The 18,649-nt window shown below is 46.3% G+C and overlaps 2 protein-coding genes across 2 annotated transcripts; one reads left to right on the top strand and one right to left on the bottom strand.

Annotated features, from left to right (window-relative positions):
* Nucleotides 1–1,678: 1,678 nt before the first annotated feature.
* Nucleotides 1,679–5,497, top strand: LOC108933863 (uracil-DNA glycosylase-like). Its single transcript, XM_018751242.2, has 7 exons — nucleotides 1,679–2,222; nucleotides 2,767–2,967; nucleotides 3,173–3,268; nucleotides 3,448–3,545; nucleotides 3,631–3,719; nucleotides 4,517–4,695; nucleotides 4,997–5,497. Exons 1-7 carry the CDS (start codon nucleotides 2,121–2,123, stop codon nucleotides 5,135–5,137), a joined length of 906 nt encoding a protein of 301 aa, XP_018606758.1. The 5' UTR covers nucleotides 1,679–2,120; the 3' UTR covers nucleotides 5,138–5,497.
* A 439-nt stretch (nucleotides 5,498–5,936) lies between these two features.
* LOC108933066 (forkhead box protein N4-like) lies at nucleotides 5,937–15,458 on the bottom strand. The gene is made up of 9 exons (XM_018749887.2): nucleotides 15,385–15,458; nucleotides 11,024–11,181; nucleotides 9,669–9,781; nucleotides 9,354–9,443; nucleotides 9,055–9,185; nucleotides 8,820–8,916; nucleotides 8,515–8,722; nucleotides 7,558–7,917; nucleotides 5,937–7,256 (listed from the first exon to the last, which is right to left on the bottom strand). The coding sequence occupies exons 1-9, from the start codon at nucleotides 15,456–15,458 to the stop codon at nucleotides 6,982–6,984; spliced, it is 1,506 nt and encodes a 501-aa protein (XP_018605403.1). The 3' UTR covers nucleotides 5,937–6,981.
* Nucleotides 15,459–18,649: the final 3,191 nt, after the last annotated feature.

The following is an 18,649-nucleotide window of genomic DNA, read 5'->3' as shown; positions in this document are numbered from 1 at the left end:
GTGCGGGAGGGGGGGTGGGGCTCATCCTTCGCAGGGGAGGACGGGCGGATGCTCTGCGAATTCATACTTTGGACAGCAGGGGGAGACAGAGCGTCACACGCCTGCTGCCAACAGAAGGGCTTTCTCGGACCTGCAGGACAGGCCCAGTACTGTCGGTGACTAGTTAATTTCTAATTAAAGACAGGAAAACTGACTTTAATTGATTATGGGCTCCATTACTGACCTCTTAGTAAGTTTAAAGTTGTCAACAGCAGGTGGTACAGTGGTTATAGTTGCTGCTTTGCAGCTGAAGGGCCTTACTCTGAACTGCAGCTCTTGATGTAGTATTCTTGAGCCTCGCACACTTACCAGGGCCAGCTGGAAACTTGTAATAATTGTAACTTTAACACTGTAAGTTGCTTTGGAGAAAAGCATCAGCTAAATGAATTAATGTAAGAACCTCACAGCAGTAGGTGGGATTTAAACTGGCAACCTTCCGATTTAAAGGGAGCAGCTCGGACCACTATGCTGTCAGATGTAGATGACCAAGAAATATTAGCAATAGTAGTCAAAGAATTTATACACAAATTGCTACTCATTATTCATTAGAGTTTTGGGTAAAAGGATGAAGAAGCTGAGGTCCCTCCCCCAGTAAATTTCAAATATGGCTCAAGCTGACATGGGGGGGCTGTACTCCATAAATGCCCTGAGGAACTGTAGACAATCCCCAGAGAATGTGTCATTGCAATTTCACTCACCAAAAACCACAGAAAATCTACGGATTGACAAATGTGGGACGCAGCTAGGGCTCGGACCTTCCAACGAGCTGCCTGTCACACACGGGGGGACAAAAAGCAGGCCGGTGGCTGCCATGGGGTCACATCTCATGAGTTGAAGAATCGTTGAACAATGGCCAATTTTCCAGTGTTTGGGGAAACACTGACTGTTTCGATTTGAGTTGCATTTTTATTTACATTTATTTATCAGATGCTTTTCTCCAAAGCAACTTCCAATGAACTCTACGTAGTGTTATCAGCCCACACACCTTATTCACCGCAGTGACTTACACTGCTAGATACAATACTTACATTTTACATTTGCATTTTGTGACAGAAATGGTGTGACATATTTCCTGGAGCTCAGAATCTCAGTGGGTGGTATTACCACAATCCAGGGAGGGGGGAGGGGGGTCTGCAGAGGAGCACAGTGATGGTAAAAACGCGGTCACCGCTAGAGGGCGTTCTTCACCCTTCCAAAAAAAACTACAAAAGCTTTGCCAAAAGGACAAAAACCTGGGCTGCACGTATTTAAGTGTGCTTTGACATTATATTATTTAGCAAACGCTCTTCTCCAGTGCGACGTACACTGATTATTTACGAGCATTTACCTTTAAGTTAACGCGGCCCGAACATGCGAGCTCCGCAGGAGCCGGATGGGAACGACACGTACAAGCGCGCAACCCGCGTGCGCGGGACACGCGAGCGACTCGCTGCGTCACCGTTCCGCCCTTACATGAAGGAAAGTAAATATTACTTAAATAAGCGCGTGAATGGCTGGATTTGTTCCTACCCTAAGCGTATTAATATATTTTTATTTGGAAGAAGCTGGCAGTTGCCTCCACGATTTCCCGCAATACTATCCCTGCACCATTAAGGAGAAGATCAAGATGTACTAATACTTAGTGTAACCATAAAGAAAATGTCACACTTTTTATCAGTGCACGTTTCTGTCACATTTTGTTTCGGAGTGTAAAGGAGTGACAAGCCGCGAGTCGCTCTCCGGCCGCTGTGGTGCTGAACTTCTCTACAGTTTTGCCTGTTCTTTAGCAGAACTTAAAAAAACAAGTGTCCTCTTGAGCTAAGACTGACATGCTAGTTTTACGACCTACACATTTATTTTTTCGACTTCAGCCCAACGTAAAGCTCGAGAAGCGCGATACTTTACATGAAATTTACATGTGAACTGCGCTTCCGTGTCGGAACTCTCGCGTTAAGTGCGGAATTGGCGGGAAAGGGCAATTGGCGCGAGCTGCGGCACAGCGCGGGACTGTAACCGGAGCGGTGTCTGGGTCTGAAAGTAGCGGAAAACATTAATAAAGGGACAACAGCAACATTAATAAAATATCAACTGAAAGAACCAGCATGATTGGCCAGAAGACAATCCACTCTTTCTTTTCCCCTGTGGTGAAAAAGAGGCTTTCGGACGGGAATGCTGAGGGAGAAACCAAGTCAAAGGATGATGACGTGAGTTTTTCTGTTCTAATTTTATACATTTAAAACTGTGCGCCAGTGAAATACTGTTCACTTATTCGGGCAGTGAGACATAATATATCCGGCAATGCCGCATCCAGCACTTTAAGAACCTTTATCGCCTGCTAAAGAGCACGCTGAGCGCGCTGCGGCGCCGGGGGCGGGGCTACGTACCCTCGTGGCCAATAGAGTCACGCTAGGGGTGTTTAATACCGCGAAAATGCCGCGTGGTTGAACCCGGATGTAAACATTCGCGGTGAAGAAAATGGGCGAGTTCGTATTTTAGAGAGAGAGAGAGAGAGAGAGCGAGGGGAAAAAAAAATTGGATCGAAGAGCTTGTTCGGGGTCTGAAGCAGGAGCAACATCAGCGCAGTACACTTCGTGTGGGACGCGTGTATACACTGTGTATGTTTATTCCACTACTCAGCGGTGCACCATGATGCTTACGGGCGCGCGCGCCATAGCAAGTCGCGTGCGTGATCATGTCTCGGTGCTCTCGAGAGCCGCGTTTAAACGGCGCATCACCAAATACACGAAGGTGTCCGGGCTGAAGAAGCTGAGATGCGGCAGCGACGCACCACCGGGTTCCCCTCCGCTGAGTCCCGAGCAGCTGCAGCGGATCGAGCAGAACAAGCAGGCCGCGCTGGAGAGACTGGCTGCCCGCAATGTGCCGCCGGGGTTCGGGGAGAGCTGGAGGAGAGCGCTGAGCGCCGAGTTCGGGAAGCCCTACTTCTCCAAGGTACCACGGAAATAAACGGCGCGCTCATTTTTCCCACATCATCTGCAGTAGTCACGTGCCTGCGGGGGTTATATTTGGCCATATCCCTACATTTCGTCTGTTATTGTTGCCTTAACTTAATTGGCTCCCTGCAGTGTTTTTGAATGATGCGCTGAGAGGTGAACATGATCATCATGGAGACATTCATACACACGTGTGTTCGCAGCTCATGTCCTATGTGGCGGGAGAGAGGAGTCGACACACCGTCTACCCGCCTCCCGATCAAGTGTTTTCCTGGACTCAGATGTGTGCCATCCAGGATGTGAGTGCTCACACAGTTTTGCCTCTGTGTGTGTGTGTGTGTGTGTGTGTGTGTGTGTGTGTGTGTGTGTGTGTGTGTGGGTGGGTGGGTGTGTGTGTGCTTGTACCCTGTAGTGTGTCACGAAGGGGGGATTCCCTTCCCGTTCCATTCATTGTCAATGCTTTTGTCATGACTTTCAGGTGAAGGTGGTTATTTTGGGTCAGGACCCCTACCACAACCCCAGTCAGGCCCATGGGCTCTGCTTCAGCGTACAGAAGCCGGTTTCACCCCCACCCAGGTACCGTTCATCCAGCCGACCTCCAGTTTTTAGCTATAATTCTTCACCGCTTCGCAGTAACTTATTCTTGTGTTCTGTTATTCAGTTTGGAGAACATGTACAAAGAACTGTCCGTGGATATAGAAGGCTTCCAGCATCCTGGACACGGGGACCTCACAGGATGGGCCAAACAGGGTGGGCTTTGTTTTCAGTTTCCAGGCCAATTACACAAAAATCAATTGCACTCAGTGCAATTAGTTTGTCTTTTATGGTAAACTATGCTGATGCTGAAATATGAAATGACTTACAGAGGACACAAGATACAGTATTGATTTATTGTAGGGTGATTCATAAGGGTATTGCAGAATATAAAATTCTGTATGTACAGTCATGCGCCGCTTAATTGGTCACATATACAAAGGTGGTCCCGTAAGAATTTTTCTGCTCCATTATAATCTTGTCAGCTATCAACGTCGTAGCCGTCATAACATCACAGCACAACGTGTTACCTGTTTGTGGTGGTGCTGCTGTAAACAAACCTACTGCACTGCCAGTCGTATAAAAGTATAGCACATACAATTATGCACAGTACATAATACTTGATAATGATAACAAACACCTGTGTTACTGGTGTATGTATTTATTACACTGTACTTTACAGTGTATTCTTTCCATTTATAAAGTTAAAAATAAATAAAAGTAATAAAAAATAAAAGTTTATTGTAAAACGGTATGCTGTGGTATACCGGCAGCAGTGTCATAAATCTCCTGTTTACCGCATCTCTTGACTGTATCGAGGCTATACCATCTAGGTGTGTATAAGTACACTCTGTAATCGCACAACAACAAAATCGCCTGACGCCTTTCTCAGAACGCATCACCGCCGTTAAGCAACTCATGTCCGTACAAGTACGCACCATCTGTGATGTGGACTGTCAGCTTGTTCTGCACTAGTACCGCTATTTGACCGCTATCTCCTGTGTGCCTCCCAGGTGTCCTCCTGCTGAACGCCGTGCTAACAGTTCGAGCACACCAAGCTAACTCTCACCGTGACCAGGGCTGGGAAACCTTCACAGATGCTGTGGTCCTCTGGCTTAACGCAAACTTGGATGGTCTAGTCTTTATGCTATGGGGAGCTTATGCCCAGAGAAAGGGCGATGTCATTAACCGGGTGAGTGTGGCCTGGAGAATCCTGTGGACACTGGGGCAATTCGAGCATGAAGGATGATTTAGAAGATCTGGGATGAGGATATTGTACTATGCACCTAATTTTCATTACTATGTTATTAAGTAGTTTGGTGCAGTATATAGTTTACAGATGTTCTTAAGTACTGTAGCTGGGTGTTACCAAAGGAACTCAAATTAAGAATTCATAAAGTTGTTGCAGAGCCCTTGAAGTTCCATTTCCACCTGCTGCCATCCCTCCATCTTTTCCTCATTGTCACATTCTGATGCGTCTGCGCTCTCCACAGAAACGGCACCATGTCCTGCAAGCGGCGCACCCTTCCCCCTTCTCCGTACACCGTGGCTTCTTTGGCTGCAGGCACTTCTCCAAGACTAATGAGCTGCTGCAGCGCTCAGGGAAGAAGCCCATTGACTGGGCAGCGCTCTGAGTTCCCAGGTGCCCTGCTCTGCAAGTATCCCGAGTGAACACTCATTCGCTTCAGTTTTGTTCTGCTGTTCTACCATATCACATGCAGGAAGTTTGTTTCTGCAGCTCAGCGGGTTGCAGGTTTCCTGGAAAATTTCATAATTTTACTTCATGCAATGAAGTATAACAGTGAATAAGTAGATTTGAATCTAATAATCGAGACATAGAAGACAGTAATAATGTTACGTATTATGTTGAGAAGTACAGTAAGGTACAAAGTTCAGATTGTTAGCTGAAAACTTTTTTGATGACACCCTGCTTTAAGAGCTTACACTGAAAGCATTGATAAAACCCATTCAAAAACAGTTGTATCTGTTGTGTTCTAATGTCTGGACGTGTCTTCTGTAAATATTTTCTACTGTTTTGTAGAAGTTTGAATACTATATTTTTAAATAAAGGAAAACATTTTTGTGTGTTCTTTTCTTTTTGTTAATTGTGTAATAGAGAATCATTCAAATGATGTTAGAAGGATATCAACAGAGGTCACCAAAACTGGTATGTGTGTGAATACAGGTGGAACATCTGTACACTGAGAAGTAGTAAGTGGTTTAAGGCTGCTTTGCTACCATGGTTGCAAGCCTGCGCTGTCCGGTCATGTATGGATCCACCAACAGCGAGGAATATTCACTGTGTGAAAAGTAGCACGAAATAACAAACGCAAAGCTTGAGGTGCTGAGAAGTAGCATGCTGCCTAACCATTAAACAGACATTATTTGTTGTACGCTTCATGTTTTCACAATTTTATTTGTTCTGGTTCAGTTATTTTGACAGACTTCATTAACAGTTGATTTAAAACATGTTTGAATACGTTTAGACAATTATGTAAACAATTTTGTAAAAACAGTTTGTGTTAGCATGATATCAGCAATGATGCTGACTTTTAACTATTTCGAGCACCATTACGCACCATTCTGCTCTAATAAAATGTGGGATGGAGGACTCAAAAATTGGCTTTCGACCATAAGATAAACACAAAGTGGGCCCGTGCCACGTTCCAGGTAAATTAGCAGCCCGGGAAACACAATGCCTGTTTTCTTCTAAAGCTACAGCCACAGAGGGATCAGATGAACTAGGGATTCTCCAGAACTTTCTTTCAATGGGCTTCAGTGTTTTACATTTTAGTCTTATAACACCGCAATAACTTTTACAGGTGTCTCAGCTCGTGACCAACTTGTAATATACTTTTGCCGGCAATAAATATAAATGACCACAAAAAACACAAACATGGTAAATACAGTATGCCTAGCACAAGAACAACAAACACGGGACACACAACTACCCTTGTAAGGCTAAAGCCCTGCACAGGGCACTAAGATTCAACAAGGTGTTCCACATTAATAGAACTCGCGTACCTTTTTTCAACAAACGCACTGGAATAAACAAAGCAGTCCTGCAGGGTCATAAATATGTGTTCCGGTTAATTCTGCTCTCCTGAGCTCGGAGAGGAGATCGGCACCGGGCCCCTCAAAAGGAGGTTGCCTAAGGCTGCCGGTTCTCTGACAATTCCTTTCTCCTCACTGTTCTTCCAAGCTTTTCAGCCTCTGCTCCTCTTCAGCCAGCCGGACAAAAAGTTCTAGTCCTGCTGCCAAGTTTCTGGCTCCTACGGAGCGAAAGTGGACCAGAATGTCCATTTCGAACAGCTTGACCATCTCCGTCAATGGTGCCTCTGATATCACGGCATGAAGATGAGGAAGCTCCGATAGCCTCCGGAACCAAAGAGCAGCCTCCCAAAGCGATGGGTGTGACTGAGGGAATGTTCCTGTGGGCAAAGTGCTCGATGCTTCCTGTCCGGTGCACCAAGTCTCGTCACAGCAGGCTGATGGGCTCGCTACCTCCCTGCATGATGGTGTACTGAGAGGGGCTGAACGCCGCGTCTAGGGGAACAAGGTTGGCATACAGGCCTGTGAGCTGAAGGTCGGAGAAGGACACGATGGCAGGATCGGGCGCGGTGGCGGCATCAGACGTGGGCAAGGGCCCGGCTTGGGGCAAATCGCAGTCAGACAGACGTAGGGGGGAGTTGCTGACCGACCCCAATGCGTCCAAGTTGAAGCTCTCATCCTTCATCTCCTCCCACAGGTCCCCTGTTGGGCCACCAATGGGGGGTCACCATGGTAATAATCACAGGTAAGGAAGTACTTTTATCTCAGCACCACCAACAGCACAGGCCAATGCTGAACCATTCGGTAGTCATCGTTCAAGAGCTCAGAAAGTACTTGGCACTGCTATCAATGGAGGCGTGTAAAGGTAAACTGCAGTCTTAACACCAGAAAACTGTTAGCAAAGTTAATCTCAGGACTCGAGGTCACCGTACAACGTGGAACAACGTGCGATTTAATTCCACGCTCAGGAAGAAATGTGAGAGGCAGCATGCCAGGTGCTTACCGTGTAACGCAAAATCCATGATACTGGGGTCCAGGGTGTCCACTTCAGGGCTCACATCACCCTGCGGGTCGCAGAGGTCAGCTGGTCCAGCCTGCTGCTTATCCAGGTCGGGGACAGTGTGGACTGGAGACACCGATGCAGGAGAGGGTGAGCTGAACCCAGGTACCAACTGGACTTGGACCTGAGCTTGATCCAGGAGCTGCTGGTGGTGCAGGGAGTGGACCGGGTATGACTGAGGCAGGAACTGGGTCGGTAAGACTGCACTGGGAATGGGTTGAGGAGGGAGTTGGTTCACACTGGGGTCACGTGGCTTCCGCTGACAGCTCTCTGGGCGATCCATGATCAGTTTGTCCAATTCATCTAAGGGAATTGTGAAATCAGGCCCAAGGGAGTACTGGATTTACATGTCTTTGTTTAGCAGATGCTTTTCTCCAAAGCGACTCCCAACGAACTCTATGTAGCGTTATCAGCCCACGCACCTTATTCACCGCGGTGACTTACACTGCTAGATACACTACTTACAATGGGTCACCCATTCATAAATCAGTGGAACACACTCTGTCACTCACACGCTATGGGTGAACCTGAACAGCATGTCTTTGGGCTGTGGGAGGAAACCAGAGCACCCAGAGGAAAACATACAAACTCCACACAGACTGAGCAGGGATCGAACCCATGTCCTCTCGCACCACCCAGGCGCTGTGAGACAGCAGCGCTACTCGCTGCACCACCTGCCCACCCGCCACAGGATTATGACTAATTCTGTACTTTGCCTCGATTTTACCACGTAAGGACCTCTTCGGAGGTCGAATGTTCCAGGTTATCAAGCAGAAACCCACAGACGGAGACAACAGTCTTTCTCATCCCTTCCTCATTTCTCCTTCACACTTTGTACTCTTCTGATCTCTAGACTGCTATCAACACAATCCTTCCATCTGTCGCCAACTGTCTCCTTACCGGGGTTCGCCATGCTGCGGCGGATGGCCAACAGATCCTTGCGTTTCCACTTCTGCATCTCCTCCTCCATCTTGTCAATGCGGGCAGGGTTCAGGGCCCACAGGCAGCCTTTGCGGGAGGAGCCGCTCAGCTTGTTTTCCAGCTTCTCGAAGCACTTGTTGAGGGAGAGGTTATGACGAACCGAGTTCTTCCACCCGTCCGGAGCCGTCTGAGAGAGACCCGTAAGAGCAGACGGTGACGAAATCATGATCATGCAATCCCGCCCAAGACCGAAGAAGAAGCCCTGACACTGTGGTGGCGTTCACCTTGAAGTACGGAAAGTGCTCCTTCATGAAGTTATAGATCTCGCTTACTGGGAGACTGCCCGTCTTGCTGTTTTTGAGAGCCATCGCAATCAGGCAGCTGGAAAACAAGATCACGGCCTCAAGGGTCACGTCAGGTCATTCCAAAATCTCTGCCGCTCCCTCCTCTTATGTTTTCCTGAGGTACGTACAACAATATCAGCGATCTTGGGTAATTCGAGCGTTCCAGAGGACCCACCTGTAGGAGTAAATGGGTTTGGGGAAGGATGTGGGCTGCGGGTCTCGGCTGCTCTCAGGAGAAAGACACGGCTGGGCGAACACGCTGTGGTCAGGGAGGCCATCGTTGCCATGGAGACGAGCGGGAGGACACTGCGGAGAAATACACGCTAAATACGACGAAGGCGCTGAACCTGAGCCTAAATTTTGAACCCGACAGTCAGCAGGTGTCACAAACACCGTGTTCTTCGACTCCTTGAAATATACAGTACGACGGGTTTTGCCACCACACCGTCTTATTTTGTTGCGAGGGGCTGATACCTGTTGCCCAAAGGGTGCCAGGGCAAACACCTGCTGTAAGGACTCCTGGAAGATAACAGGGTACTGCTGCCCAGTTTGCGAAGCTGTCATCTAAGGTTGAACGAACCAGATCAAAAGACACAAAGAGTCAAAACATTTATACTCTTTCATTCCCATAAATTTAAAGCAATTTGTTAACTCCTTGGACTCAAGATGCAGAAGATCAATAAGAGCAGAATGTTGACACATGAGTGCTCACACGTTTCAGTGCTCTTCTTACTTTTACACATGGACACCACCAAGGAGCTTCGCTCAGCGTTGACAGGCGATACTCACATTGCCATGGTGACCGCTGACGATGCTCATTCCCAGAAGGCCACTTTGCATGTTTTTATAAACCTGGTCCATGTTGTTGTGCCCTTCATTTCCATTCATGCTCATCATCTGGACTGAAAAAAGGCACGAAACGAAACAAACCAAGAGTGACTTTGCAGCCACTTTAAGGACTCATGCATAAACACTTGTGAAATATTTCAAAGTACAGGCATCCCTCAGTTTACGAACTCTCTTTAACCAAAATTTCCGCACGACGGCTCATAACGGACCCAGTTTTCGGCTTACGGAAAGAAAAATCAGCCTAAAGAAACTTATCCAAAGCATGTCGAAAAGAAGCGAAATTTGCACGTTGCAAGACTGAAGCAAAAGTGCAACGATGGACTGTGGTTGGTGCATCTGTATGTAGATCTCTCCCTGTTGGTGCGTTAAGAATGTGAGAGTTGCTTTAATAGAGTGAGATATTATGGGGAGTGTGTGAAACTCCACGGGAGTGTCTGTCGGCAATACGGGGAGTGTTATATAATTGAGGAGACAGCGTAGCGATAGTTCAGATGATGGTTTTTCGGATATGTATTTAGCTGACACTTCTCTCCAAAGCAACTTATAATATTACGATTATTTATCCAGCCGGGTAATTTTACCAGCACAATTTAGGGTAAATACCTTGCTCAAAGCTGGGGATCAAACCAGCAACCTTGTGAGCCAAAGGGAGCAGCTCAAACCACTATCCTACCAGCTGTCCACTTTAGCAGCAATGTGCAGTTTTAGGAAGTTGTTCACAATAAACACAACATGCTCTGTGGATTCCCGTTTGGTTTATTACTCATCCTGCGGAGAAGTGATCATGATCAAATCAAAAGCAAAAGTGGGAAATTACCCCAGAACTAAGTGTGTAAATGTGTTTTATATTGCACTGAAATCATGTGTTAGTACACAGGTGTTACACTGTGTTTTGGAGATATTTGGGAAAATTTGCTGGGGCTTTTGAATGAGATGGGAACACATTATACTTTAGCCCCTTTTAAAATAATGGGAAATAGGCTTTCGCTATTTGAAATGCTGATATGCGCAAATCGAGCAGTAATTGAGCGCTTTGGGTCACAGGTTGAATCTCAAGATGCTTGTCAAAGACTTTTTCTTGAATCTGAGCCTCCATGGGACTTGTGCCGGGTCATGACTACCGCACTGCCTGCTACGCTAAACTGACGAAACCATAAGTGTTGTTATTAAGTGACGTAGATCCTGTCGCGATTTTTGGGGAATTTTCTTCTCTTTTCGCACAGCGACACAGAGCACTGAACAAAGGACCAGGGGACATATGACAACTGTGCTGTGTTTTCAGGAGACGTCTGTACCTGGAGCCAGCAGACCACCTGGTGGGGCCACAACCAGCTCCCCCGTTCCTGCAGCGACGCACTGCAGCCGGTGCATTTCTACAGAAGTGAGCCAGGAGAGGGACTGCAAGTCCCCTGGGACATCATCTCGCAGTTGGGACGGGTCCAAGGTGAGCAACCTGCCCATGATTAAACATAACTTGAGAGGGGCAGCAGGCAAAAACCTGCCACCAGAAAATGAAATGAAGCATTTCACGTGGATCAACCCAATGAAACGATTCAGAAGAAAATAAAAGAAAATTTTAAGTCTTCCGAGAGTCAATCAGTCTGTAAAATAAATGCAAATACGTATTTTGCGTAAAATAAAAAGTTTCGCTTAAAAAAGGCTAAAAATGTTTAAATGTAGCACGTTCGAATAAATACTGTGCAATTTGCTTTTGTCGGGTCTAATGCCATCATTTAAGTTCACCCCTCCTCAGAGAGTTTGACTCATCTACAGGTCCTTTGTGTTTATTTTTATTTATTTTTTTTTTACGACAGGGTAAGTGTCCCTTTAAGAGGGTCACCATGGCAACTCCGGAGATTCGGTTGGGTTTTTAAAGGCTGGTATTCTCTCACGCACGCACACACAGTGCCACATGGACGGCGAATCTGATGTCAGCTGACCACAGGTCCCCTCTCGCCATTGGCCGAATCATATGTACACAAGGGTACGAGTGCGATTTGAAATGTGAAGTGGGCCCGTGTTGTTGGTGACAGTTGGCCTGTCTATTGAAAGATGATCACCTATTGTGTCTCGGACTGCTGTCGGCCCAGGGGCATGTGGCCCTATTGTCTCGACCGGACTCCCCCCTTGATCGTCTCTAGGGGTCTTCCTCGGCCCCCCACCCCTTTCATATCATTTTAACCAGTTCTGACGTGAATCTGTCTGACCGACAGCAAAGGCAAGGGGTACAAACAGGAGGCCATATGCCTCCTCGTCATTACAAGCCTTGTCCCCTGGGATGCAGGTGGTGGCAACGGTGGGGTGCGGGGGCCGAACGTGGTTAAACTGTTGTAAAAATTTAGCTGCGTCGCCTAAATGAATTTTATCCACCCGACCGCCATTCCATCCCTCGACCAGCAGGCAGGCTTTGGGGGTCTACGGCAAATCCCCGTCCACCTCCGAACGGACGCTGCTCTGTGCTTCCTCCCCGATAGCCACGTGATCTTTGAAATTTAACTTCCGACCCCTCCTACCAACCGTCATATCTTCTGTCCGCTATCAGCTTCACCAAGTGTTCGCCACGAGACATTACCACAGGCCGCGATCGCGGCTGAACGGAAGGAGGAGTGACAGGGAATATCGGCCAACTTATGCATTTACATTTATATTTATTTATTTAGCAGACGCTTTTCTCCAAAGCGCCTTCCAATGAACTCTATGTAGTGTTATGAGCCCACGCACCTTATTCACCGTGGTGACGTACACTGCTAGACACACTACTTACACTGGGTCACTCATTCATACATCAGTGGAACACACACTCTCTCTGTCACTCTCACACTATGGGTGAAATTGAAGAGCACGTCTTTGGAGTGTGGGAGGAAACCAGAGCACCCAAAGACTTCCACTGCTAGATGCACTACTTACACTGGGTCACTCATTCATACATCAGTGGAACACACACTCTCTCTGTCACTCTCACACTATGGGTGAAATTGAAGAGCACGTCTTTGGAGTGTGGGAGGAAACCAGAGAACCGGAGGAAACCCATGCAGACACAAGGAGAACACTCCACACAGCCTGAGTGGGGACTGAACCCACATCCTCTCACACCACCCAGCCACTGTGAGACAACTTAAACTTTAAGCCACCAACCAGATTGTGCAGAAATTTCTATTTAAATGTAATTTGACAACATGGACTTGATGCGGAACTTAAAACCCACCCATTACAGAAATAGCCAAAGACATCCATTTCTGCGGCGCAGTCATAATGGTGCTTGACCTCTGTGGTTGGGTGTAGGTTTGAAGCCCACTCAGGGCGTCTTAAGTTTGCCTGTTCACACCCCGAAGAACTCACCGGTGAACCGCTTCCATAACCTCCTTTACCATGAAAATTACACGAGCGGTTACCATGACATGAATTCAACAGCACTTAGAGTACCACCCAGGTTTTTAGTTACGTGCTCAGATAATCAGTTTTTATTCATACTACAACCAAATTAACAGTTATTAGTATGTAAAAAAAAAAAAAAAAAAAAAATTTCCTAAACTGGGCTAAATCTTCATTACAGCATATAAATACACAGTTCAAATAATCTCAATGAGGGGATATGAATGAGATGCAGTTCATTAACTGGTAGCATGTATAAAAGCAATACATTTCAATTATTATTGATCGATCTTGCGTTTTATTAACTTTGTTAACAATATGATACTATTTGATCATTTTCCCTCCAAAAATTGCAAATAAGCTGAACTGAAGCAGGAGCTTAAAATTAATATTTATCATATACAGCCTTCTTACGTGATCCATTTACTGTGCTGCAAAGTGTGTTTTCAACCTGGTTGCGGCCATGTGGGCAGGACAGGGATGTCCAGCTCGCTGTCCAGCCATATTTGCTGGACATTCAGTCCAGTTGCGCCGACGTCCATATGAAAAACTGCTTTTTGACTCGTTCTCCCCTTTTAAAATAATACCGGAAAGGAAAAGGTATAGTAGCCTCCTATAGGGAAGCATCCACTTGAACAGAACCTGCCGGTAAGTTCCAGAAGTTTTTCTAATCAGAGGTAAGAGGTTGTTCTAACTGTTAGCTGCGACCCACCCCGTGTCAGCATCACGTCGCTAAGCTGTGGAGGACACATGCAAAGGAAGTTGCCCCCTTGCAGAGGGAAGCACACAGGTTCAAGACAGGGTTCAGCCTCCTGCTGCCAGTGGCCTAGTACTTCTAACCACCTTCCGAGGTCAAAAGTTACTCCGGTGCTCTACTCGGCCAACACTTTACACCGAAGCACATCAAAAAAATCGACACTTTCGAACGACTTAAAAGATACACAATGTTGCTCTACCTATTTATTGCTCATATTAATACTGATACCTTCTATAACGTTGAAATGTTCTCGACAAAAAGACACATTTGTAATTGCACATTTTCCAGCGCCTAATTTAAATTTTTTGGAAGCGGCATTTCTGACATATGCTTTCATACAGGTTTGAATTTTATCTTGTTAAATCTCCGCAGTGCATTTTTCGAACGCACCGGTCCACATTTTCCAAAGAGCCAGCGGCAGGAAGCCTTTAACTTCACAAGCGGTAAAGATGCTCCTGCCTAAGTAACCAATGCCCTGGAAATACCATGGTTTTACACTTGCATTTGTAAGATTGTGCCACTGAGGGAATTAGCAGCATAAAAAAAACAGTGAGCCGTGCGAGGTCACACACTGGTCATCCTCACTGTAATCTCCACACGACAGAGCAGAACAGCAAATTCTCGGAACGGCAAATTACCATATTGACCTTCTGCTCCTGTTAATTCCGGTTGAAGCATTTGTCGAGGTGAAGAAGGGATTTGTCTAATTGAAAGAGGGACACACCCCCCACCCCACCAGTAGCCATGACCCCCCCCCAACCCCTCACCCCACAATGATGGCTCCTTACTCAAACCCAAAATAATATATATTCACCATAAGGGGTACATGCATCACCAATACAGCCCTTCCAGAACAGTGGGAATTCCAGCAACAACAACAACAATAATAATAAGAATAATAAAAATAATAATAATAATAACACAGTTATGTATTACATGTATTCGTTTATGATAATAAATGACAATATAATAATAATACAGTTCTTCGTTTATAATAATCATAATATGATCCTAAATATAAAATAATAACAATAGATGTATTAATTTATAGTAAGAAATAACAATATTATAATAATAATAATAATAGTAGAAGTAATAATAATAGTTTTTCCTCCAGGTGGGAGTCACAGGAGGATGTCCAGATGATGCAGGAGGAGGCTGAGCAGACCGGCCGCGCGTGACCAACGGAACCGGACAATAAGCGGCTGAGAAACGGCCCTTAACGCCCCCCCATGAATTAAACATCCCAACACATGTACACTAAAACAAGGGTAACTAGTAAAGAGCACTTCTGACGCACAAGTTGTTTTCAGAAATAATCAGTTCACCGGCCTCCGCAGCTCGACTACAGTACAGTACAAGAGCAGGTCGAAGCCTAGAAAAACTAACGGTCCCGCCAAATCACGCCATGAAAAGTGTGGAAAGTGCGGGAAGTTTATTACTGGGGACACATCCGTGGATCAGTTCAGTTCACTTAAGTTTATTTTTTGAAATTAAAAACCAACCAAGTGTGTTCGCTGTACGTACCTGAGCGGTGCCGACGGACGGACACTTTGTCCCGAGACGCCCGACACGTGAGGCGCGACTCCGCTCTCTATCATTTCCTGCACGGAAGGGTTGGAATTGAGTGGCTCTCGTGACACCAGTCAGTCTTTTCACGAAGGATGATGAGGAAAAAACATTGCGGTGGCCATTAAAAGCGGGCACGTGCAGCACAAGCGCTACGGTCAGGTGCGCGCGCGCTACATACATACCTGCTGCTGCCGATCAGACGAGGAGGCTCCACAGGTCTGATCTCCAAGCTACTTGTGCTCTTTGATTTCAATTCTCTTCTGCCCCCCCCCCCTTTTTTTTTTTAAATTCCCACCGAGCGGATCGGGGGCCCGTGGCATGCGCACTGGAGACCCCCCGCAGACACGAGCTGCTCCCGGGGGCGTTCACCGGGGATTTGACTGGATGAGGCCCCCCCCCACCCCTTCCGCCAATACACACACACACGCGCGCGCGCGAGAGAGACACACACAGCCCCACGTACAGCGTCCGCTCCTTTGTCACGTTTGGCGCGCGAACACATCGTTTACTACATTAACATTTGGGCCTCAATTACTCCATTTCGCCACCTGACACCTTATTTGACCCAGTAGCTCACTGGTACCAGTACATGGATATTACCAGTGGACCTCATGGATATTGCATCAGGACCCTCTTGGTGACACAATGTGTCTTTTCCACAAATGAGCTCTATTTTCCTGTGGACTGAGGCCCATCGTGGCATTTTTGATCACACTGTTTCGTTTCCCGCCTAAATCCCACATCATGATTCTCACACACAGATCGATAGAGTTCTGTATAAAACAATAAGTTAGTTACTTTTATTATTATACATCCATTACATTTATTAATTTGTCCAAAGTGACACACGTTTTCCCAACAGAGGAAGAGCTTTAGATGCAGTCATACAACTACAGACACGTCTCCCCGGGAGCTGAATATATAATTCAGGGTCACACTGGAAATATGAAAATGATCTGAACAGGTGTTGTGATGCAAATGTAGTTAGAGGTTCGGAAGAGATGCACACGCAGGACAGTTGTGATTCCAGTCCTGTCTAGAGTGCTGAGTGGGATTCAGCAGTTCTGAGGGAGAGGGGGAGCTCGTTGCACAGACTTTCTACCTTGGACCACGTAGCGTCCCTGCTGGGGGGGGGCGGTTCCGACTGATCCGGTATTGTTCCTTCAAGCTACATTAAAATCAGAACCAGTTAATTGCAAACAAAAACGCGACCTCTCCAGGGTCTCTCTTTATTAGGCTGATTGTTTAAAAGCAGCTCGCACATTAAGTTACAACTGATTACTCATTTACGCAGCAGTGTCATTTTTACTGGGGTAATTCAGGGTAAGGGCATGGATCAAGGGTGCGATTTGAACCGTGCTGCCAGTACAAGGTGGCAGCTCTAACCACCACACTAATGGTAAAAAGCATTGACCTTTGGGGTAAATGCAGTAAACAGTAGTGGACATGTGGACTGAGTAAAATCTCTGCCACCTTCTCAGACCATCCTTTACTGTTTTTTTTTTTTTTTGGGGGGGGAGCAATTCCTCCACCCGGATATCCATCTCTTGACCATTATAATCATCAATCTAATTTAATCAGCTGCTAAACTAACTCCAATAAATTAACCTTTTCCTGTCCAGGTGTAAAAGATGGTAATAAGACAGACACCAAGAGAAAGCTAAACAGAAAAAAAGTTTATTTTGAAAGACAAGCCACAAAATTTAAGAAAACAACACTAATAAGCTAGCCTGAGCTCAAGTCTGAAATATTCAGAAAAAACAAACTACATGTGTCCTTAATATTTTCTATGCTTTTCCTCATAAACGACACACTAAATGTTAATATATACTTTTATAAATATAAAAGTTCCCCAGAAGTTTTTGTTATCCGTTTTTGTTATCTTCTATGTAAAATACACAATACAAATCACCCTTACATTTATCAGTTAGCTCTTGCCAATCTTAGAAGATGTAATATACTAAAACGTAACTTGGAACACACAAAAGAAGAAAATCACGTAATGATACATATATATACAAAATACATTACATTAGGCAAATCCAAAAAGAGGAGAGAAATCACAATGTACTTTCCAAAACAAATATGAAATCAGAAAAAAAAAAAAAGGGGGGGAAAAAAAAAAAAAAAAAAATCCACCTAGAACAATAAAAGAAAAATCGTCGGGAGTCGGGGGGAGGAAGAGAATAACGGAAAAGTAAATAAATAACATTACTTCAATTTGTCTTTATATTTACACGTGAGACTGTCTGTGGGGGGGAACCCACAGGCCAGAAAGCTCTTCCCAGAGCTCCAGAATGCTTGTGCTTGCATTAGAATGCGCTACAGCAGGCCACCACGCACTAAGACAACCGTTGAATGGCACTTCAAATATCAGGAGAAGAAGAAAAGAAATATTTATTTACACGTACAAAGCAAACGAAACCACAACATTCCGCTAACTGCACTGAAACGAAAGGAACGGATGATTAACTTGTCTGTGTCTTATGACAGTGATAGTACGGTAATCTGGTGTGTTAAATCCTTCCCGTGTAGGTGAAGACGCACTTTCTGGGTAGGCCTACATGTGGATGAGTTGTGTTCGATCCCTCTCCGCGTGGCCAGGCACTTCACCCTGCCGCCGGGTTCGAAGGACGGCTTTTCGGACGGCTCTTCCACAGCGCGCCAGGCCACGCCGCCTTCGACAAATGCTTTCACTACGGGTTGACTCACAGGAAGGCTAATTAACGGCGACACCAACTGTTGTGCGCAGTCAGAAGGAGCGGATGGAACGCGAGCCGGCTGCTCCCGGCGGCCCACGCGCGTTCCGCCAACGGTAAGAAGTGTAAACCGCTGGCTTTACTTTGCACCGTTACAGACTAGCAGCGTAGCGTGGAGGCTAACCTACGCAGGGCTTTGGCTCACCAGTTCCACTGAACCCATCATTTTCCCACGACGACCTGCCCTTAAAGAGGTCTCCGCGATAAAAAGGAGCGCGATTGTCAGTCGATGCCTCGGCAGCTTCAAGTATCTGCAGAACTGCGCAACGCGGCATCTTGCGTCCGCGACGTCCCGAAAGAGCCGCCCCCACAGGCAAGGGTGTGTGGCTAAGAGGCGGCGGAGACGCTCAGCCCGTTCTGGTTCTGGAGGTCACCAAAGTGAAAGGCACTGGAGTCCGACAGTGAAGCTGCCTCTCGCTACTTGGACGGAGGCACCAATCTGCCCCCTGCTGGTCGCGTTC

This window comes from Scleropages formosus, chromosome 6, assembly GCF_900964775.1.
Source record: "Scleropages formosus chromosome 6, fSclFor1.1, whole genome shotgun sequence".
Lineage (NCBI taxonomy): Eukaryota > Metazoa > Chordata > Actinopteri > Osteoglossiformes > Osteoglossidae > Scleropages > Scleropages formosus.
Note: the sequence above shows the minus strand (reverse complement) of the source record. Positions and strands in the feature narration are given on the sequence as shown.